General features: G+C 41.3%; 1 protein-coding gene across 6 annotated transcripts in view; it reads left to right on the top strand.

Moving 5' to 3' along the window:
* Nucleotides 1-20140, top strand: part of Ankrd12 (ankyrin repeat domain 12) — a 91129-nt gene that overhangs the window by 38653 nt on the left and 32336 nt on the right. For 5 of the 6 annotated variants that reach the window (XM_040752915.1, XM_040752914.1, XM_040752918.1 and 2 more), the window contains one exon: nt 1532-1679. In XM_040752915.1, coding sequence (XP_040608849.1) covers nt 1532-1679 — 148 coding nt within the window. Of the gene's footprint in view, nt 1-1531; nt 1680-12849; nt 12930-20140 lie in introns of all 6 variants that reach the window. The other variant, XM_040752920.1, reaches the window with a different exon arrangement.

Below are 20140 nucleotides of genomic sequence, written 5' to 3' on the forward strand. Positions count from 1 at the left end.
ACATGGCGTCTCCGTACTCTGCCTTCTTTCTCTCCATGTCTTTGGATTTTCTGTCTGGCTCTATTCTGCTTTATTCATCAACAAATAAAAGAACACATATTCGCGGCATACAAAAGGACATCCCCCATCAGCTGTGCTCTGTTCAAAACTAAGAGTTTAAAATATATATACTTATATACTTAATTTCCATGTGTGTGCAGAACCCTGCAAAGACAGACGAGGGTATCCATGTGCAGGCAGCAGGGAGCTTCCATCTGGGTGCTGGGAACTGTATCCAGAGCCATCAGAGCTCTTAACCACTGAGTCATCTTGCCATAACGGTTTAAGAAGTTTTGAGTACTGTTTTCTGCTTGCTCTTCTGTTTGTGCTTAAGAGGGAAGAAAAGAAAAGCTGCTAAACATTCTCATCCCTATATATCTATACCATGTCCTATGAACTAAAGTTTTTCATTCGGTAAAAACCATAATAACTTAAAGAAACATAAAACACCTTCTAGGGAGGGGAAGTTGAAAGAGCAGCTATATGAACAGGTCTAAGTGGTAAGGGTTGAAGGGTGTTGACATAGGTTACCGGTAACCTCATCTGTTTCCTGCCGTTCACAAGTGTATTGTACACATCTTTATGCTGCTTTACTCCTAGTTCAGGGTTAGGTGTCTATTACTTATTTTCGGGGTGGGGTTTTTCTCTGTGTATCCCTGGCTATCCTAGACCTCACTGTTTACCAGGCTGACCTCAGAGATCTGCCTGCCTCCTGATGCTAGGATTACAGGCATATGCCAACACCACCCAACTGTATTTATTTATTTTTCTCAACTTCTCATTTGTTGCCTGTTACATTTTAAGCAAGTTTAAGTTAATGCAACTACTCACTAGAGTGTTTGTATGATGTTTTTTCTATAAAATGTTGCTGTTGGAAATTTTGTGCCATGTTTTTCAAACCCTCTATACTTACATTGATTGCTTCCAAATGATCATAGAAAGCTTTTCAACAGACTCAAGAGTCCTTGTTTGTTTGTTTGTTTGTTTTCAGACAGGGCCTCTCTGTGTACCTCTGACTGTCCTGAACTCTATGTGGACTAGTCTGTGAAACCATCTCTCCAGCTCCCCTACCCCATCATTTAAAGGAGACCGTTTCTTTATAGTAGATGAGGTCATTGTGTGGGGTAAGGTTTAACGAAAGTGGAATTAGTGAATAATTATAATGATTTTGAGTAACTACTGTGTCATGGATGTAGAATAGACAAAGTAACACTCAAATGGGTGTTGTGTTATCAAGAGAATGGCTTGAGAGACTGAGAGATGGCTCAGCAGTTAAGATCACGTACTACTCTTCCAGGTGCCTGGTTCAGTCCCTAACACAGCTCACAACCTGTGTCACGCCAGCCCATCCCAGGTGATCCAGGGCCCTTTTCTGACCTCTTTGGGCACTAGGCAAGCTAGTGGTGCACAGACACTCAGACACATGAAAAAGAGAGGATAATGGTTTGAAATAAATGACAGGACTAAACTTTCCTGCTGTTGGATGTTGCAGATAGTGAAGCTGTTGCTTCGTCATGGTGGGAACCCATTCCAAGCTAACAAGCATGGAGAGCGCCCCGTGGACGTGGCAGAGACAGAGGAGTTGGAGTTGCTGCTAAAAAGAGAGGTGCCTTTGTCTGGCGACGATGAAAGTTACACAGGTTTGTGTCTTTCTTGTTTTGAGACTGGGTTTTACTCTTTAGCCCAGGCCAGCCTCAAACTTGAAATCTTCCTGCCCCATCCTGCTGAGTTCTGAGATTACAGGTTCAGCTGCTGTATATTCAGTTGTGTGATGTGGTGTCCCATAGAACATTCTGCACTGGTGTGTAATCCACAAGATGAGTACCTTAGTGCCAGCTAGTTACCGAGTGCTTATGTAGTGAGTTACCCATTTCTGTTGTAACTGCATAAGCTGCTAGGCTAACTTTTACTCCACCCGGTCTTACTGCACAGCCCCGTCAACACTGCTGCTGTCATTCTCCCCTTCTAACAATGTATAGTTATGTCTTCTTGATATTAAGAAGTCATCTTTATAGTTTGCGCCTTTGTAAATTGGGTGATTGAACCCTAATAAGCAATTTCTTTAAAACATTCATTTATTATTACTAGTTTTTTGTTTTGTCTTTCTGATCAGGGTCTTACTTTGTGTTTCGGCCTGACCTTGAACTCAGAGCTCTGCCCCTCTCTCTCCCTCTCCCTCTTCCTCTCCCTCTCCCTCTCTTCCTCTCTCCCTCTCTGTCTCCTGACTGCTAGGATTAAAGGCATCTACCACCATGCCTGGCTTCAAATATAATTTTTAGAAAAAAAGTGATGCAAAAGATTTGTTTTTGAGCTGGGAATGGGACCCGTGGCCCTGTGCTTGTTAGGGAAGCATTTTACTGCTGAACTAACCCCTGGCTCCTCAAGGGACATGCTAGAAGACACTTGTCGTGCTTACGTTAAAAATGCAGCTCACGACCCCACTCTTAGGCATGTACACAAAAGATGCCCATTCATACAACAAGGATGTCTGTTCCACTATGTTCATAGCAGCATTATTTGTAATAGCCAGAACTTGGAAGCAACCTAGATGCCCCTCAACTGAAGAGTGGATAGAGAAAATGTGGTACATTTACACAATGGAGTACTATTCAGCAGAAAAAAACAATGGAATCCTGAGATTTGCAGGCAAATGGATGACACTAGAAGAAACCATCCTGAGTGAGGTAACACAGTCACAAAAAGAGAAACATGGCATGTACTTTCTCATATACGGATTTTAGACATAGATCTGGGGAGTGCCAGCTTACAATCCCATGGCCAGAGAGTCTGGGAAACAGAACCTTCATTCAGTGGCTGATGGAAGAAGAGGCAGACTCCCATGGCTAAGCACTGAGCTGAACTCAAGAAAGCCAGTAACAGAGAGGGAGGACTGATGACCAAAGGGATTAAGATTGGGCTGGTTTAACCCCCAGAAACAGCTGACCTGACAAGGGTTAGTTCTTGAATCTCAGATTGATGCCTGGGAATCCAGCATGGGACTGATCAAGACCCCCTGAATGTGAGTGTCAGTGAGGAGGCCTAGGTAATCTATTGAGCCTTGGGCAGCAGATCAGTACCCATCCCAAGTATACACATGGACTTTGGACTCCCATCCAACAATGTGAGGTGCACTCTCACCCTGAACTCTTGGGGGGAGGGTCTAGGCCCTGCCCTGGATGAAATGACAGACTATGGACACCCCCATGGAGGGCCTCACCCTCCCTGGGGAAATGAGGGGATAATGGGGGGGTTGGGGGAAGGGCACGGGAGGAGGGGAGGGAAAGGGAGAGGGACCTGGAACTGACTTGTGAAGCAACCTTGTTTTTAATCTAAATTTAAACTTAAAAATAAAAGAAAAAAATGCAACTGTCAGGTCCCAAAGTAGCTCGGTGAAAGAAGCAATTTCCATATCCAATAGATGAGGGTTGGGAAGGAAGGCACCCACTAGATTAAAAAAAAAAATGCAGCTCACGGATATTACAAGAAACATTCTCCTATGGGTTCAAATTGAGCCCCTCAGGGACATGGTAAAAAACACTTGGCATACTTGGAGTAAGTAGACATGTGACTCTTCTATTAAATTTTATATATGGGATTAAATACCAAAGTGTACTTTTCGTCATTTACAAGAAGTAATAGTTTGCAAACAGTTTTTAAGAAGGGATTTTTACCTCTTACTTTTGTGATAGTTAATCATCTTCCGTGTGGAAGGCCGACTGCAAGGGTGTGGCTTCTGAGTGTGGCACTGGTGGCCTTGCACGTAGGTTGTGGTATGTGTGCGGCACTGTCAAGAAGTGCTGCCTCATTGTGGATAGAGTAGTAAAGGAGCCATGGAGTAAAGACCAGCAGTGATCACTGACTACTTACGACCTCTAAATGACTTGTACATGTCATCACTTTATATCAGAGAGGTTGTGCTTACAAAGAAAAGCACAGTCTAAACATCAAACAAATACAAACATTTGTGAAGAATAGTAAGTATAGTAAACTCAAAAAGGGCATGTACAGAGCTGGAGAGATGGCTCAGAGGTTAAGAGCATTGGCTGCTCTTCCTGAGTTCAATTCCCAGCACACACATGGCAGCTCACAACTGTCTGTAATTCCAGTTCCAGGGGACCTGATACCCTCATGAGGACACATATGCAGGCAGAACACGGGTGTACATAAAAATAAATAAATTATTTTAAAAAAGAATTGTAAAACAAGAAAAATGTCTTCTGGTCTGCTTGAATAAATAAACTACAAAGGATATATATTAAAAAGACATCTACTTAAAGTATGCATTAGTCCAAGTCACATATGTACTATATACTACCTGTATATATTCAAGTACATCTATACTACTGTAAAAAAAAATACTGTTTTGGGTGGCGGTCTTTGGAAATGGTGTCTCTGTGGGTAAAGTGCTTGTTACTTGAAGACCTGAGTCTGGATCTCTAGCTCCTACAGAAAATGCCAGGAGAATGTCATAGACTGGCTGTAATCCAGGGCTTGGGAGGCAAAAAGAAGGTATTTGTGAGGTAGACTGCCTAGCTAGACTATCCAGGTTGTCAAGCACACAGTCAGTATACAAGGTGGGGAGTGATGAAGGGAGACATTGAGCAGCAGCCCTGGCACAGACATGCATACACATACATCATCATACACATATGAGACTTAATAGGGCTCAGCAAGTGGGTGAAGGTGCCTGCTGCCACGCCTGCAATCTGAGTTTAATTCCTGCAACCCAGATGGTGAAAAGAGAGAACCAGCTCTGTAAAGTTGTCCTCTGACCTCTCTGACCTCTGTGACCTCTGTCCATGCACTGTAGCGGTCGCATAACCAAATACATAAGATTTCTTTTCCTTTTTTTAAGAGAAGGGCTATAGAGACGACCCAGCCGCTAAAGGCTCACAATCAAAGTGTCGTTCTTCTCCACAGTGCTGGAATGGAACTGAGGACCCAAGGCACACAGGACAGTCTGAGCACACCTCCATCCCGTGCTCACATAGGTGTGACACTGAAGTTCATCACTTCATAGTCACCTGGTAGTCATTTAAATGTTCTCTTTCTCATTGGCAGGATTAGATAATACCACACTTGAAGCCCTTGGTGTGGGGATCCTTACCAACCATAACCTTATGCCTTCTTTGTAAGCTAGCCTCCTACTGTATGTTTTTAAAATTCTCACCCCCCCCCTTTTGGGCAGAATATTCTGTAGCCTGGGCAGACCTCAGACTCACTATGTAGTCAAACTGGCCTTGAATTTGCGCCCCACCTCCCAAGTACCGTGATTGCAGGCATGTGCCACCATGAGCAGGCCCCAGGGCCTGACGAGAGTAAGCACGCACTCCACCAACTGAGAATACATCCTTAGCCCTCAAATTCACAGCATTTTATTATGGAAAATACTCAAATATATTCATTTTCAAGGAATTCTACATTGTAAGTACATATGTATATTTATGACAAGTATTATACATAGTAAAATCCCTCTACCCATTAACTATATTTCCCCATTGGTAACTTGTACTCTGTCTCCCTTTTACATTGTCATATTCTCATCCATCATGTCTTCTAGCCTTGACTGGACCTGGAACTCACTACATAGACCAGACTGACCTCAAACTCAGATATCCTCCTGCCTATGTTCCCAAGTGCTGGCACTAAAGGTGTCACCACTATGTCCAGGGACCTCTTAGGTTTTGACAGTTCGTGATAAGATGCAGACATCCCTAGATACTTGAGCACGCATTTCATTAACTGAAGTTTAATATTTGCTTATGATTTCATATGGTAATAATTGTGTTGGATGATACGTAAGTCTATTGTTGTTTGAGTGTTGAGAAATGCCTAGACCTGCATCATCATGAAGAGGGGGTAAAGAACATGTAGGTAAATACATCAGATAAATAGAGTGATCCCTTGACTGGGTAACCCAGATGAGAATCCTCAAAGTAAGGAGACACTCACAGCGTGTGCTTCCAGATGTTAATGTAGACCCATAGTGTGTGCCTCCAGGTGTGATAAGTGTAGACCCACAGTGTGTGCCTCCAGGTGTGATAAGTGTAGACCCACAGCGTGTGCCTCCAGGTGTGATAAGTGTAGACCCACAGTGTGTGCCTCCAGGTGTGATAAGTGTAGACCCACAGCGTGTGCCTCCAGGTGTGATAAGTGTAGACCCACAGCGTGTGCCTCCAGATGTGATGTGTAGATCATCACCATCTGCACTTGTATTATCATGAAGAATGTTCTGCGTTTTTAAAAATAAAACCAACTTAATGTCATAAAGATTAAAAATTGATAGTGTATGGGGCTAAATAGATGATGGCTCAGTGGTCAAGAGCCCTGGCTGCTCTTGTAAAGAATCCAGGTTCAATTCCCAGCACCCACATGGCAGCTCACAGCAGTCTGTAACTCCAGTTCCAGGGGGATCTAATGCACTATGCTAGCTCCTGAGGGCACTACTGTACCCTGTATCTCTCATACAGACATACTTAAAAATGAAAAAAAGTTATTTTAAAAAGGAATTCACAGTGTTGAGAGAGACCAGCAAGCTAGTTTAGAATGTGAAAAGTGTAATTGAGGCGGTGCGTGCTGCAGACTAGACCCTCTGCTGAAGGAGAAAAGCGAGTGTGAAGACATGGTTAGATCATTAGGCCTTGGATGTGTGTGTGGGCAGGCTATGCGTGTCAGTCAGTCCTGCAGACAGCAGAAGGAATCTGATCCCGAGGAGCTGGAGTTACAGACAGTTGGGAGGTGCCCAGCATGGCTGCCGGAATGCAAACGTTAGTACTCCTCAAAAATAGTAGGTGCATTTAATGGCTAAGCCATTTCTCCCTGGATGTCCTGGAACTCACTCTGTAGACCAGGCTGGCCTCAACCTCACAGATTCTGCCTCCCAAGTGCTGGGTTAAAGGTGTACGCCACCACTTCCAGCTACGTGGATTCTTTTCATTATTTTTTAAATTAGTTTTCAAGAAAGGGTTTCACTCTGTAGCCCTGGCTGTCCTGGAACTCATTCTGCAGACCACAGTGGCCTTGAACTCATAGAGCCACTGCCACCTGGCTAAGATCTATTCTTAAAAATACTGAAGTCAGCCAGGCTGTGGTAGCGCACGCCTTTAGTCCCAGCACTCAGGAGGCACAGGCAGGTGGATCTCTGAGTTCAACGCTAGCCTGGTCTACAAGAGTGAGTTTCAGAACAGCCAAGACTGTACAGAGAAACCTTGTTTCAAAAAAAGAAAAGGAAATACTGAAGTATATACTAATGAAGTATATAATGATAAAGGATTCCAGTGTCTGAAATTACTTTAACCTATCCTTCAAGTATAAAAGTAGATGGATAGATAGCCAAAAAATAGTGTTATGAAGCAGTGGTGTAAAACAATAATAGGCAAATCTGGTTAAAAGATATGTAGTATTCAGTAATTTTGATTTCTTTTGAAATCTGTAATTCTTTCCAAATAAAGTGTAAAATATATGCCAGTGCAGGGTGAAAGCTGGCCCAGTGGTCAAGAGCACACACTGCTCTAGCAGAGGCTCTGAGCTCAGGGCGGCGTCAGGTGGCTCAGAAGACCCGTAGCTCCAGCTCCAGGGAGGACCCGATGCCTCTGGCCTCCACAGTCACCTGCCCCGACTCACACAGACATAGCTATCAGAGTGTCCTTGCTGTGTTAGAAGCCCTAAGAGCAATGAGTACAATAATAGCAAGGGTTCCTAGATTCTATGTGATCTTAAGATATTTTCTACCAGAAAAAAAATTAAGGCTTTCTAAGAGAAAGGTTATTTCCCATCAGAGCATATACATAGATGAGTTTGGAACTTTGTCTCACTTCAGATTTAAGGCGTTCTCAGAGACTAATGCAATCTTGTTAAAAGACCTCAAGAGACTACTTGAAGCAATTCCCCACTGATCAATGATGGCATCATGTCCTATCCAGTGAGGTTTATTGCAAAGTTTGAGAACTCATACATTTAAATCCATGAGTTTATAATAGTTAAATTAATGCATAGTAATCAGAGAATGCTGGAGAACCAGTTCATTTTTTAATTAAGCAAGGAAACAGGAAAATCATTGTTTTGCTTAATCTGTAGGAATCCTAAAACCGGGAAACTTATTTGTGTTAAGAAATGTCTTTAGCTGCGCTGGAGAGATGGCTCAGAGGTTAAGGGCACTGGCTGCTCTTCCAGAGGTCCCGAGTTCAATTTCCAGCAACCACATGGTGGCTCACAACCATCTGTAGTGAGATCTGGCGAGTAGGCATACATGCAGACAGAACAGTATCTACAACATAAATAAAACTTTAAAAAGAGCCGGGCGGTGGTGGCGCACACCTTTAATCCCAGCACTCGGGAGGCAGAGGCAGGCGGATCTCTGTGAGTTCGAGGCCAGGCTGGACCGACAGCCTCCAAAACAATACCAGAGAAACCCTGTCTTGTTAAAAAAAAAAAAAAAAACTTTAAAAAGAAAGCAAATATCTTTAGAAATTAATCCAGGTAAAATACGTGGGGAAATGTGACCATGTTTGTAACCCTGAGTGTTAATCTGTGTAAGCATAGGACATCAGCATTTACTACCATTCAACAAAAAGCAAGAATAGAAATGCCTCGTGTCTCTGAGGAAAGAAGTCTGTCAGAGGAACGGACTTCCCTGTCTTCATTGCTCAGGACCCAGGCACACTCTAAGAGGAACGTGCTGAACTGCAGCAAGAGTTAAAGTAAATAGCACATGTGAGATTCAGCATGTTGAAAAAATAAGTTTTTAGACGTTTATTTATTCATTATATGTAGAGGGCACAGGGCATGTATGCCATGGCATGAATGTGGAGTTCAGAAGGCAGCTTTCAGAAGTCAGTTCTCTTCTAGACGGACTCTAGAGATTCAACTCAAATCATCAGACTTGGTGGGAAGCCCCTTTCCCGGTTGAGCCATTCACCAGCTTGACGTGTGCACGTGCGTATCACATATATATTCTCATTCTTGGGTCAAGGGACGTTATATAGTTATGCACTACGCAATAGGTATTAGACGGTTTTTGAGAAAGTGACAAGCAGTTGCATCAATTCTTTTGCTTTGTTTAGGAAGTAGGACTTTCACTCTTTTTGTTTGTTTGTCGAGACAGGGTTTCTCTGTATTGTTTTGGAGGCTGTCCTGGAACTCCCTCTGTAGACCAGGCTGGCCTCGAACTCACAGAGATCCACCTGCCTCTGCCTCCCAAGTGCTGGGATTAAAGGCATGTGCCACCACCACCCAGCCGGACTCTTGAGTAAGTTTTCCAGTGTTTTCACCTACTTCGCAGACTAGTTAATTACAGGAGGAGAGTGGAGGTAAATAAAGAGAAAATATAACATTAGTGAATGATTGGTATCAATCAGTATTTGAAAGCAGTGATGTTAATGGAGCTAAACTATAGGTAGAATTATAAAGGTGGCAACTTTTATCTCTTTACCCTATAGTGAAAAATGTAACTTTAATATGTAAAGGATATGGACACTGCTCAGTGAGCAGAGACTGATCCTGGGAGGCTGTGTGAAGGCTCTCGCTCATGAATCCAAGGACTGAAACCTGCTAGGGAGCAAACAAGCTTCTTCCCAGAGCTTCAGCCACTCACTGGGAAAGGCTACCATACGTCCTGCTCCTTACACCATGAGCTGCCCCTTGGACTACTTCTGTGTTAGGGTGCCGTGCACTGAGAAAGAAGGTAACCACCCTCCAAGGTCACCTGGAGATACAAGAGAGTAGTCAGCTTATGGGAATGCAATTTTAACCCTACTAAAAAAGAAATGAGAGGAAATCTAAGTTCAGCACCAAAAATGGGTCCTTATAGAAGTTCTGGCACTACACAGACAGTCTTGGCAATGGCGTGTGGTCCCAGCATGCAAGAGGACAGAAAGCTTACTAGAATGCAGGTCCAGCCTGGACCACAGGGCAAGATGGGACTACAAATGAAAGTTTGGGGCTAGGGCTGTGACTTAGTTGGTAAAGTGTTTCTTAGCATGTGTGACACTCAATTTCAGTCTCCAGGAAAACACAGAAAACGCCTCAGAAAATGAAGTACTTGTAGACGCTAACAAGACATGGTAATTCAGTAGATAAGTGAACTAAACAAATTATTATTTTAAAAAATAAAGTAAAACAAGTCATATTTGGTATGGCATAACAAAAAGCACAGAATGATTATAGTAAAGTGAACATAAGTAATAGATCCAGTGAACGTAAAGAACTTGGAAATTAAATTTATAGAAATTTAAAATACTTGGCAAAGATAGACTTACCTGTGAGATTAAAACAAAAAAAGAGCTGCAAGTGTTTAGAAGACTTAGCAGTTGGGTATAGTGGTGCACCCTTTAATTCTGGCACTCAAGGGACAGGCAGGCAGATCTCCCTGAGTTCATGGCCAGCTGGGGCTACATGGTGAGCCCCTGTCTAAAAGAGGGGAGGGGACTTAGAAAGCATAGTGGAACTTACTTTTCTTGCTTAGAAGAATAAACCAACTTACAAGAGTGGTCACCTGACTGAAGGATAGCATGAAAAGGCAGGGGAGTGAATTGTGACTGTGCTTCTGAAATGTATGTCAGCAGCTTAGGAGTACAAGAAAGAAGCCTTAATTTAGAAGTGAACCCTGACATGTGTGGTGAGGTGATGGGGTGGGCTGTGTGTGGTGAGAGTGCTGCAGCCATGTGCTGAATGCAGGTGGCACAGCCAGAGACCAGTGGTTACGACTGAAGCTGAGCAGGGGGAATATCATGGGAAGGTGAAGATCATAGAATTTGCAGCACAAAAACTTTTTAATTTTTACATTTTATTTGTTACTTATGAGAGAGCATGAATATGAGAAAGTGTGTGTGTCCATGACACACATGTGGAGGGCATAGGACAACATGCTAGAGAAGGAGTTGGTCCTCTCCTTCCACCATGTGGGTCCCAGGGGTTAACTCAAGCCGTCAGGCTTGGTGGCGAGTGCCGTTAGTGTTAGCAGCTGAGCCATCTTACTGACCCTCCTCACACAAATACTCTTAAAATACTCAGCCCTGTTTGTTAGTCAGGCACACTCCTGGGGTACCATGGCTATCCAATATTCTTTTTAAAGTATGCAAGTGTCATTAGGAGGTTGGTTTAAAAACTCAAATGTGTTGAAGGTGTGCTATGAGTTGCAACTGCTTGGAAAGATTTTCATGTGTGTTAGGCTGGAAAAGTTAAGATGACTAATTAATTTCATTAAGTGACCAGCATTATTTGGTGTTTGGGTTGATTTGATTTGGTTTGGTTTTGCAGTTCTGGGTATCAAACCCAGACCCTCACACATGGTAGGGAAGTACTTTATCCCTAAACTATATCCCTAGTCATGAGCATTGCTTTTGAGCCTGTGTATATGCTTACATATGTACATAAAACATTTCTGTGTGCAGTATTATAAGGAATCAAAATCTAGAAAGGAATGTTCTAGTGTGCTAATGAAACTAAAGTATAGAGACAGGTGGCAGAAATAAGCCTGGATTGTTTTTTTTCCTTTTAATTCTTACGTGTGTGGGTGTTTTGCCTGCATGTATGTCTGTGCATCACATGTATGTACACTACTTTGGTGCCCAAGGAAGCCAGAGGTAGGGTTGGATTCCCTTGGACTGGGATTACAGATGGTTGTGAGCTATCATGTGGGTTCTGGGAATTGAACACAGGTCCTCTGGAAGAGCACCAGTGCCCTAACTGAGCCATCTCTCCAGAAGCTTTTTTATTTTTAATAGTCTGTTGTCTTTACACCTGCACTCCAAGTATAATATGGACTAACTGCATTTCCTGTAATCTGTTTTTAATAAGATTACAAGTGATTTTCACTGCTAGCTCCTTTAGAAGTATTTTAGTCATTTTCCGTTCAAAGTAGAAGTTGAAAATGCTGACTGACTGTTTACTTTTCTAATGCCCTGATGTCTGGGACATAAATCCCTTTGAGTTGCTATCAGCTTCCTAGACTGCTTTATTCCAAGTTCATTATAGACGGTCATCTTTTTTTCTTTCTCAAATGTTTCACTTACAGATCCTCTTCTCTTTACAGTCTTCTAAATAAATTCAGTAGACATCATCGTTTTTAACTACCACTTACATATTAAAAACTTCCAAATATATCTTTCGATCCTAGACTTTTCCCTTAAACTTGAAAACTTAGTTTAGTTGCCTATGGATGTTTTCACTTGTATTCATTCCCTTAGTGAAACCTCAGAGATGACCACACACAGATGAAACTTACTTTCCCCCTTTTATGCCACTATGGTTTTTCCTTTCTTAATGACATCACTCACCTGCACTTGGAAGTCACCTTAACCACCGTCTCCCTTTTCCTTCCATCTAAGTTACTCTACCACTGTCTCTGAGTGCCTTCTGGTGTTAGGCGTTGTTGAGTAAGTGCTGTAAGTAGAGCTGATTAAGAAAACAGGTAATAATAGTTCCACTGTTTCCAGCCAGTTTTTAAATCCAACCTGTTTGCAGACCTGTCTGTTATATGAAAGCTGCAAGTCCCCTACACACCCTTCCCGCTGCATAGAAAGAAGCAGGGTTTATCAAGTGACATTCACTGTCTTTCATGAGAAAGTAAGAAAATTTTTTGAAAAGTAGAACGTTTTATATGCTATGTTCTATTGTTGCTGTGAACTCTTTAATTTTGTTTCTTCAAGAAACAGTAATTTTAAAAGACAGCTTTTATTAATAAACCTTCCAAAGAACAAAGTGCTGTGACAAATTTTTCAAATAATTAGAGTAGGAAAAATCTTCTAGAACCTTTTTTATTTTTCACTAGTGCTATTTCGTGTGTTCATCAGCTATGTATTGATTTTTCAGAATATTTATTTTCCACATGGTGAATGTGCCTGAATTATTGCTTGATCAAAGTGCTTCAAGGAATGATGCAAAAATTGTCAGTAAGTATCATACAAAGATTTTGGAGTTGCTGAAGACTGGTGAAAATAACCCAAGTTTTATTCTTTAACTTACACGAGGTCCTTGTTAAACTTACCATTATCAATCTTCAACCAATCAAAATCCAGAATGCATTATTTAATGAAGAATTAATTTAACTGCCCATAGATGTTTGTATGTGAAAGTCCCACAGCATCGTTATCCCTCAGAAATGCCATCCCTGTAACAGATCCACTTCTAGTGTTACAAAATTAAAGTACAAACAAGCCTGCGAATTTCACACCTTAATAAACTTGGAGTAGCAGTGTCATATATGTAGCATTTCAAATGCAATTTATTCCACAAAATACTGTGTTTTATGTCAGTTCTGCTCAAAGTAGCTGTCCTATAAACTATTTGCTGTTAATACCAGTCGACCAGCCCTCAGATAAGGAGCCCATGCCAAAATGTCATTTAATGTACTGTTTCTTCCATCACAAGAGAAAATGCTATGAAGAATGTCAGCCGACAGAAACAGTGTCTGTTTAGTGATGTAATTGTGTCATTAACTGATTTCCACTTGGTGCAAGATCCTATTTTATAATGAGCAATATAACCAGCAGACTGGTCTCTGTGTAAACTACTATACTTTGGCAGTTTTAAATCATATTGATCAGGTATTTATGGTAACACTGCAGGAGTACATGTCTTGGTTAACACAACTTATTTGGATATAAGTGTGTGATACTTAAATTTGCATAATTTTTAGTTGTGTAACCCCATCCTCATATCTACCTTTTCTGGTTTGTTTTGTTTTGTTTCTAGATAGGATCTCCTGGCTGACTCCGAATTTGCTTTGTAGACCAGGCTGGGCCTGAACTCACAGAAACCTACCTGCCTCTCTCCCAATGCTAGGATTAAAGGTGTGGCCACCACTCCTGGCCTATTTCCTAATCTTACTCATTGTTATCTTAAGTGCAAAAATCCTTTCTCCCCTTTCAAGATACTATCCAATAATAATACTTGCTATAAATAATTTTCTTCTCATCATGCTGAGAATTCAGTCATACTCAGCCAGACCTTGCTCTTGAATTGTAATTAGAATAATGGGGAAGTGAATCACATAGTGCCCACTCCATTCTCTCCAACACTCACTAGTTCCTGACTAGACATTTTGCTAATAGCCTCGCTGTACTCCAGCCTTTTCATTTAAGGAGTGCCCGTCACTGTTAAAAGAGCTATCCACCTTCCCATGTCTCCCTCTGGCCTTTTTAAAGTAGGTGCTCCAAACATAACTATCTGTACTTTTGAGTTTAACCAGAGAAGTGCACTGTCCTCGTAAACTACTTTTAGAGTCATCTGCGAGGTCATAAGCCCTTTGAAAGGAGAGTGATGCATTGTTTTCCCTAGTGATTACTGGATGCATTTGTGTCATGAAACACAAAAAATGTCCAGTATTTGTAATAATCTCTCAGTGTTAAAATAGTACATTTTACTATTGTGCTTAAAATGTTGTCATAATTTATGAGACTATTTTCCTTAGTTCTATATTTTAGTAGCTATTTAAAAATATTGGTGCATACTTATAGATTTATAATAGCTAATCAACAGATCAAAATAAGTCAATATTTAAGTCAAAATATACCAGAATTTTTTATGAAATGGGCTATATGATGTTAACATATATAGAATCATGTAGAAACATGATTTTGGGAAATCTCAGAGCTAGATTAGGAATGTAACAGCTATAGAAAGAAGTTCTTTATGTTGTTTTTAGAGTGTCCAGATATTATACAACATATTTGATCATTAGCATTAGACTTGATATGGACCACATTTTATAGAATAAAGGTATTTGGGACCTGGAGGATTGCTCATCGGTTAAGAGTGCGGCTGTCTTCCACAGAACCCGAGTTTGATTCCCAGCACCAGATGAAGGCCCAAAACTTCGTGTGGCTCCAGCCCCAGGTGCCCGGTGCCGCTGTCCGGCCTCTGGGTACCCGGTGGGTGCACACACTGCACAGACGTGTAGGCGAGACAGCCATAGACATAAGATAACGTGTAAAAATTAAAGGCATTTTCCTGTTGATAATACTAGAATTAAAGATTTTCCTAACATGAAGTTAAAATGTAAATAGTATTTTTGTTCTTTCCAAGTAGCATGTTGTAATAGCTTCAGTATATTTAAGATGCAGAAAGGGTTAGACCTTTTATAAAAGAGGAAATCCATTTGTTCCCCCTGATAACTTGATTTTATGAAGCCAAGACTGTTAGTATTCTTGACCTCATTTACTTCAAGGATGTTGAGCAGGCAAGCACCGTGTTAGTGTTTGTTTTTGACATATCTTTGTAACACTGGTGCTTAGTGAAAATAGCTACTTAGGAATCTCATGTACAGAAAGAAGGCTGAGTGAGCACACATCACTATAGATAACATCATTTCATGACAAGTTAGTAACCAATTTTTGTTTGTTTGTTTGTTTTTGGTTTTATGAAACAGGATTTCTCTGTATTGTTTTGGAGGCTGTCAGTCCAGCCTGGCCTCGAACTCACAGAGATCCGCCTGCTTCTGCCTCCCGAGTGCTGGGATTAAAGGTGTGCGCCACCACTGCCCGGCTAGTAACCAAAATTTAAGATATCCCTTGATGGTATTTTCCATTTTGTGTCATCTCCTTTTTTTAACATGTGTGATATAAACATACTTGAACTGTAACTTTTATATGAACTGTAACTTTCTTATATGAAGATCAGTTTGCTCTTACCAATGTTTTAAACAATATCTATTTAGTTCTTTTTAAAGTCAGTACTTCAAATCATTACACATTCTGTTATGTATTTATATAGGTGAAGTATGCATCAGCCCAGGCTCAAAGCCTAAGAATTTTTAGTTCTAGGTGAAATACTTGTTAATGGAAAAAATACATATGAGGTTTTAAGTAAGGGGTCAACAAAGAATGAATGCCTAAATTACCTAACATTGCAAAATTTCATTCTTTAGTACTAGATGAATAACATGTTAGAGTAGCCAGTTACCCAATGGACCAAGGCTACATAATGAAGCCCCATCTCAAAAAAAAGAAAGAAAAGAAAAATTAGGATGGTTTCAGGCTTGTGAAATGATTCAGCAGGTAAGACATTGATGGCCAACCCTGATAACCTGAGTTCAGTCCCTGGAGCCCACAAGATGGAAGGAACAACTAATTCCCTCAAGTTGTCCTCAGACCTCCGGAAGCGTGCTCCTCCAATAATTTAGTTATTTATTTTAAAAGAGAAACTCTTAAAACAAATAACATTCTATCTTTAATTTGCTTATCACACATAAATGAGAAATTCTAGTTGTAGTTTCAATGTGCTTTGGATAGCTTGCAACTTAGTATCGTGTAAGTCCTTAAAGTGAGTCTGTCACATAATTATAGCAGTGAGCTGGTACTGAATATTTGAAATTAAAACTCTCAACATAGCTTTGAGCAGAACCCTTAATAAAGACCATTCATTTAAAAATATTGATTATTTGTACACACACTTAAATAAACTCAAGTTAATCAATTTCATCTCATCCAAAGAAAAATGGCTTTCTCAGTCATGGTAGAAGGACCTCCATGTAATGTATGTATTCATAATGGAGTATCTGACCGGGGTGATTTTTGTCAATTTCCTTTAGTGACACCAGATTTTTTGTTGCAATATTTGTCCTATTTTCAGATACAGAAAGGTAGCGTTTTTAATAGAGTCAGTTTTTCTGTTAGCGTCTGGCAGAAAGGAGTTGGTGATGATTAGCAGAGGGGTATGGGCCGGGCTGTGGCCCTCTTTTGTGGACCTGGCAAGGACAGGCTGTGCTCGGTCTTCATCAACTTCCCGTGCACACTGTGCTTTTAGACAGCTCTCAGGGTCACTCCCTTAGCAGAACTTTTATTACAGAAATAAAGTGAGAAAGTAAATTACCATCTGATAAGCACGTTTCCAAATACATGTGACTTCTTTTCTCCTACGTAGTAATAAACAGTATTTGTTTTGGAGAATTGAGATTTTGAAATACAAATTTAAAAGAGAGCACATGAAGGCCTGGCATGTAGCTGAGTTTCTGGGGTGCTTGTCTAGAATGCATGAAGCCTGAGTGGGATTCTTAGCAATGTATAAAAGCAGGTATGGTGCATACCTGTAAGCCCAGCTTCAAGAGCTGGACGGAGAAGGGAAATTGGAGGCTAACCTGGAATACACCACATGTCCGAGGCTACCCTGGAATATGTCTATGGGGAGAGTGGGGCACACTGACTTTCTGTTTCTAAGCTACAGTTCTCATTGGATGTGAAAGATATCAGGAATTGTTTTCTAAAATGTAGCCTGTTTTTCTTAAAAATATTAATTTTGGTGCGTGCGTGCGTGTGTGTGTGTGTGTGTGTGTGTGTGTGTGTGTGTGTGTGTGTGTGAGAACAAGGTCCTGTAGCACAGGGTGGCCCTGAACCTACTGACCTGCCTCACAAGTGCTAGGATTACAGAGACATGCTTTCTGTGATCATTCATTCGTTCATCCCATCCTTACTTTTCCTCCCCTCTTCCTCCTCAATTTTCTTTCTGATTGGTTTTTTTTTTTTTTTTTGAGACGCTTGCCCAGGCTAGCCTTGAACTTGTTAACAATTCTCTGCCCTGTCTACTAAGTGCTAAAATTGGATGTCCAAGCCACCACATCCAGCTTGGGGTTCTTTTTATAGAAAAGGTTAGTTGAAACGCACAGAGAGAACCAATCAAGCACATCACAGTTTTAAGGATAGAACAAGAAAACCTACTACATAACAGACTAAAAATAAAACTTTCATGAAAATTTCTAGAACAATAGCAATGATTTGGCAAATTATTGGAATTTTGTGTAAAATGTTATCAAGAACTTGTATGTTCGGGCTACAGAGATGGCTAGGCGGTTAAGAGTGTGCACTGCTCTTCCCAAGAACCTTAATTCAGTTCCCAGCACCCACACCAGGCAGCTCACAACTGCCTGTGTTCAGATCCAACACCTCTGGCACCTGCAGGCATCTGCACTCATAACGTACACCCACATGCAGACGTGGTATGTCAGTTGTGATGATTGACAGCTCTAGTCCTAGCTCTTGGGAGGCTGAGCAGAGTCAGGTTCAAAGCCAGTCTGGGTTTTATAGTGAGACTACCTCAAAAAACTAGGTCTCACCGGGTGGTGGTAGCGTACCCTTTTACTCCCAGCACTCAGGAGGCAGAGGCAGGAGGATCTCTGTGAGTTTGAAGCCAGCCTGGTCTACAGAGAGAGTTCCAGGACAGGCTCCAAAAGAATACAGAGAAACCCTGTCTCGAAAAACCAACAACAAAAACAAGGTGTACCCCCTCCTGTACTTACAATAAGCTGTGTACTTAGTCACACTGTCCATGAGGAGAAGACTTCTTTTCCTGATAAACAAAGGGTATACACAGAACTAGGGGGAATGCCTCGGGCTGGATGTACAGAAAGTTCTGAGTGTATGGGTTTTCCAGAGTGACAGAAATAAGTCAGTCATTTAGAAGGGCTAGTAGGTGGGCACAACTGAGGGTTATAGATTCACTCTACTTAATTAAATGGAAATAAAACCAAGTCTAATTTAAGTTACAAATGTTGTCCTCTTGGACGGTAGCATTATTGACAATAAGTATTTTAAAGTGAATGAAACTACTCAGTCACTGAAGTATAGCTTAGGACTTTTAAAAAGATTTATTTATTGTGTCTATGCTCCTGAGTGCGTGTATGCGTGCCACGTAACACAGGCAGTAAGGGTCATCTGATGCCGTGGGACTGGAGTTTCAAGCATTTGTAAACCATCCAGTGTTGGTGTTGGGGACCTATCTTGAGTCTTCTGCAAGGATCAGTAAGTGTTCTTAAACCTGTAAGCTGTCTTCTCCAGCCCCAAGCTTCGGTCTTGTTAGTATACAACGTCATTTCCAGAAGGCTTACCAAATGTAAAGACTTTTTATTAGAAGTATTCCTAATGTTAACAAAATTCTTAATTTCAGTTAAATATTTATGCAGAAAAAAAAGAGACCGTGGAAAGCAGGAGTAGGAGGTGCTGGGTGAGATGGGATGGGATGAGAGAGGCCCCTCACAAACCTGGTGGTGTAGGGCTTGACATTGGGGTAACTCAAACAAGTCTTCCCTGCCCCTCTTAAAGCAGCTACGTTACCACATGCTCATACTTACCGCGCTCAGACTGTCTAGATGTAAGCCTGGGTTCCTTGTCGTTTGTGCTCAAGTTCCACACCTGAGAGTCAACAACTCCTCACCTCAGGGAAGTGTTGGGGAAGGTGAGTCAGCACATGAATACTCACTTGTTCAAGAAACAGACTCACAGAATTGGCATTTGATAAACAGTTTCACAAGTTAAAAAAAGTAATGATGATGTACCCTGTAATCCTAGTACTTGAGGGGCTGGGGCAGAGGGAATCCCGGACTTTAGGTCGGCCTTGGTTTCATGGCAAATCCTTAGCTCAAAATCAAAGCAGTAAAAACCTCGATGTTACCACAGTAGATGTTCACGTGAGATATTCACAGCCATGCTTTATATGTAGCATTACAGTCTTTTTAGTTGTGATTACCATTGCAAGATCAAAACTAAAATTCACCTACTCACTTAACTAGTTTGTAGTCACTTGAGCTAGTCAGGTGTGGCTTTCCTAAAGCCCTAAGTCAGTTATTTATCAATTTTATGTGATATTTAGATATTTGTACCCAAGCTCCTTGCTTTTTAGATGTGTTCTTATGGCTGTATCACTTTTGAAAAATTCATTGTTGAATGATGCAGGTGTCAACATGTGACTAAGACACTAATTTTTGTAATGCTTATTGTTTTGATCACGTGTATTACAAAGTGATCATGTTCAAATTTGACACCTTGAGCAAAAAAAAAACATAGTGAAAACTCAGTGAATTGTGTTACCTTTCCCTGTGCTTGGTTCTACTGTTGTTGAGCCTACTACTAGGTAGAACTCTTCAGTGAAGAGCTGGGGTGACAGGTTAGTGGTAAGTGCTTCCTTTGCAGACATGAGGACCTGAGTTTAATCTCCAGCACCCACTTTTTTAAAATCCCCGGCCTCTGCAGGGAGGCACATGTTTGTGTGCAACCTATAATGTCAGTGCTGGGGTGACAGACAGGAAGGTTGTGTTGTCTGAGCAGTGCAGCCGAGTCAGCTCCAGCTTCATTAGGAGACCTTACCTCAGAAAGTGAGGTGGAAGGGCGGGTGG

The sequence above is a fragment of the Mesocricetus auratus genome, unplaced genomic scaffold (assembly GCF_017639785.1).
Source record: "Mesocricetus auratus isolate SY011 unplaced genomic scaffold, BCM_Maur_2.0 Super-Scaffold_100010, whole genome shotgun sequence".
Lineage (NCBI taxonomy): Eukaryota > Metazoa > Chordata > Mammalia > Rodentia > Cricetidae > Mesocricetus > Mesocricetus auratus.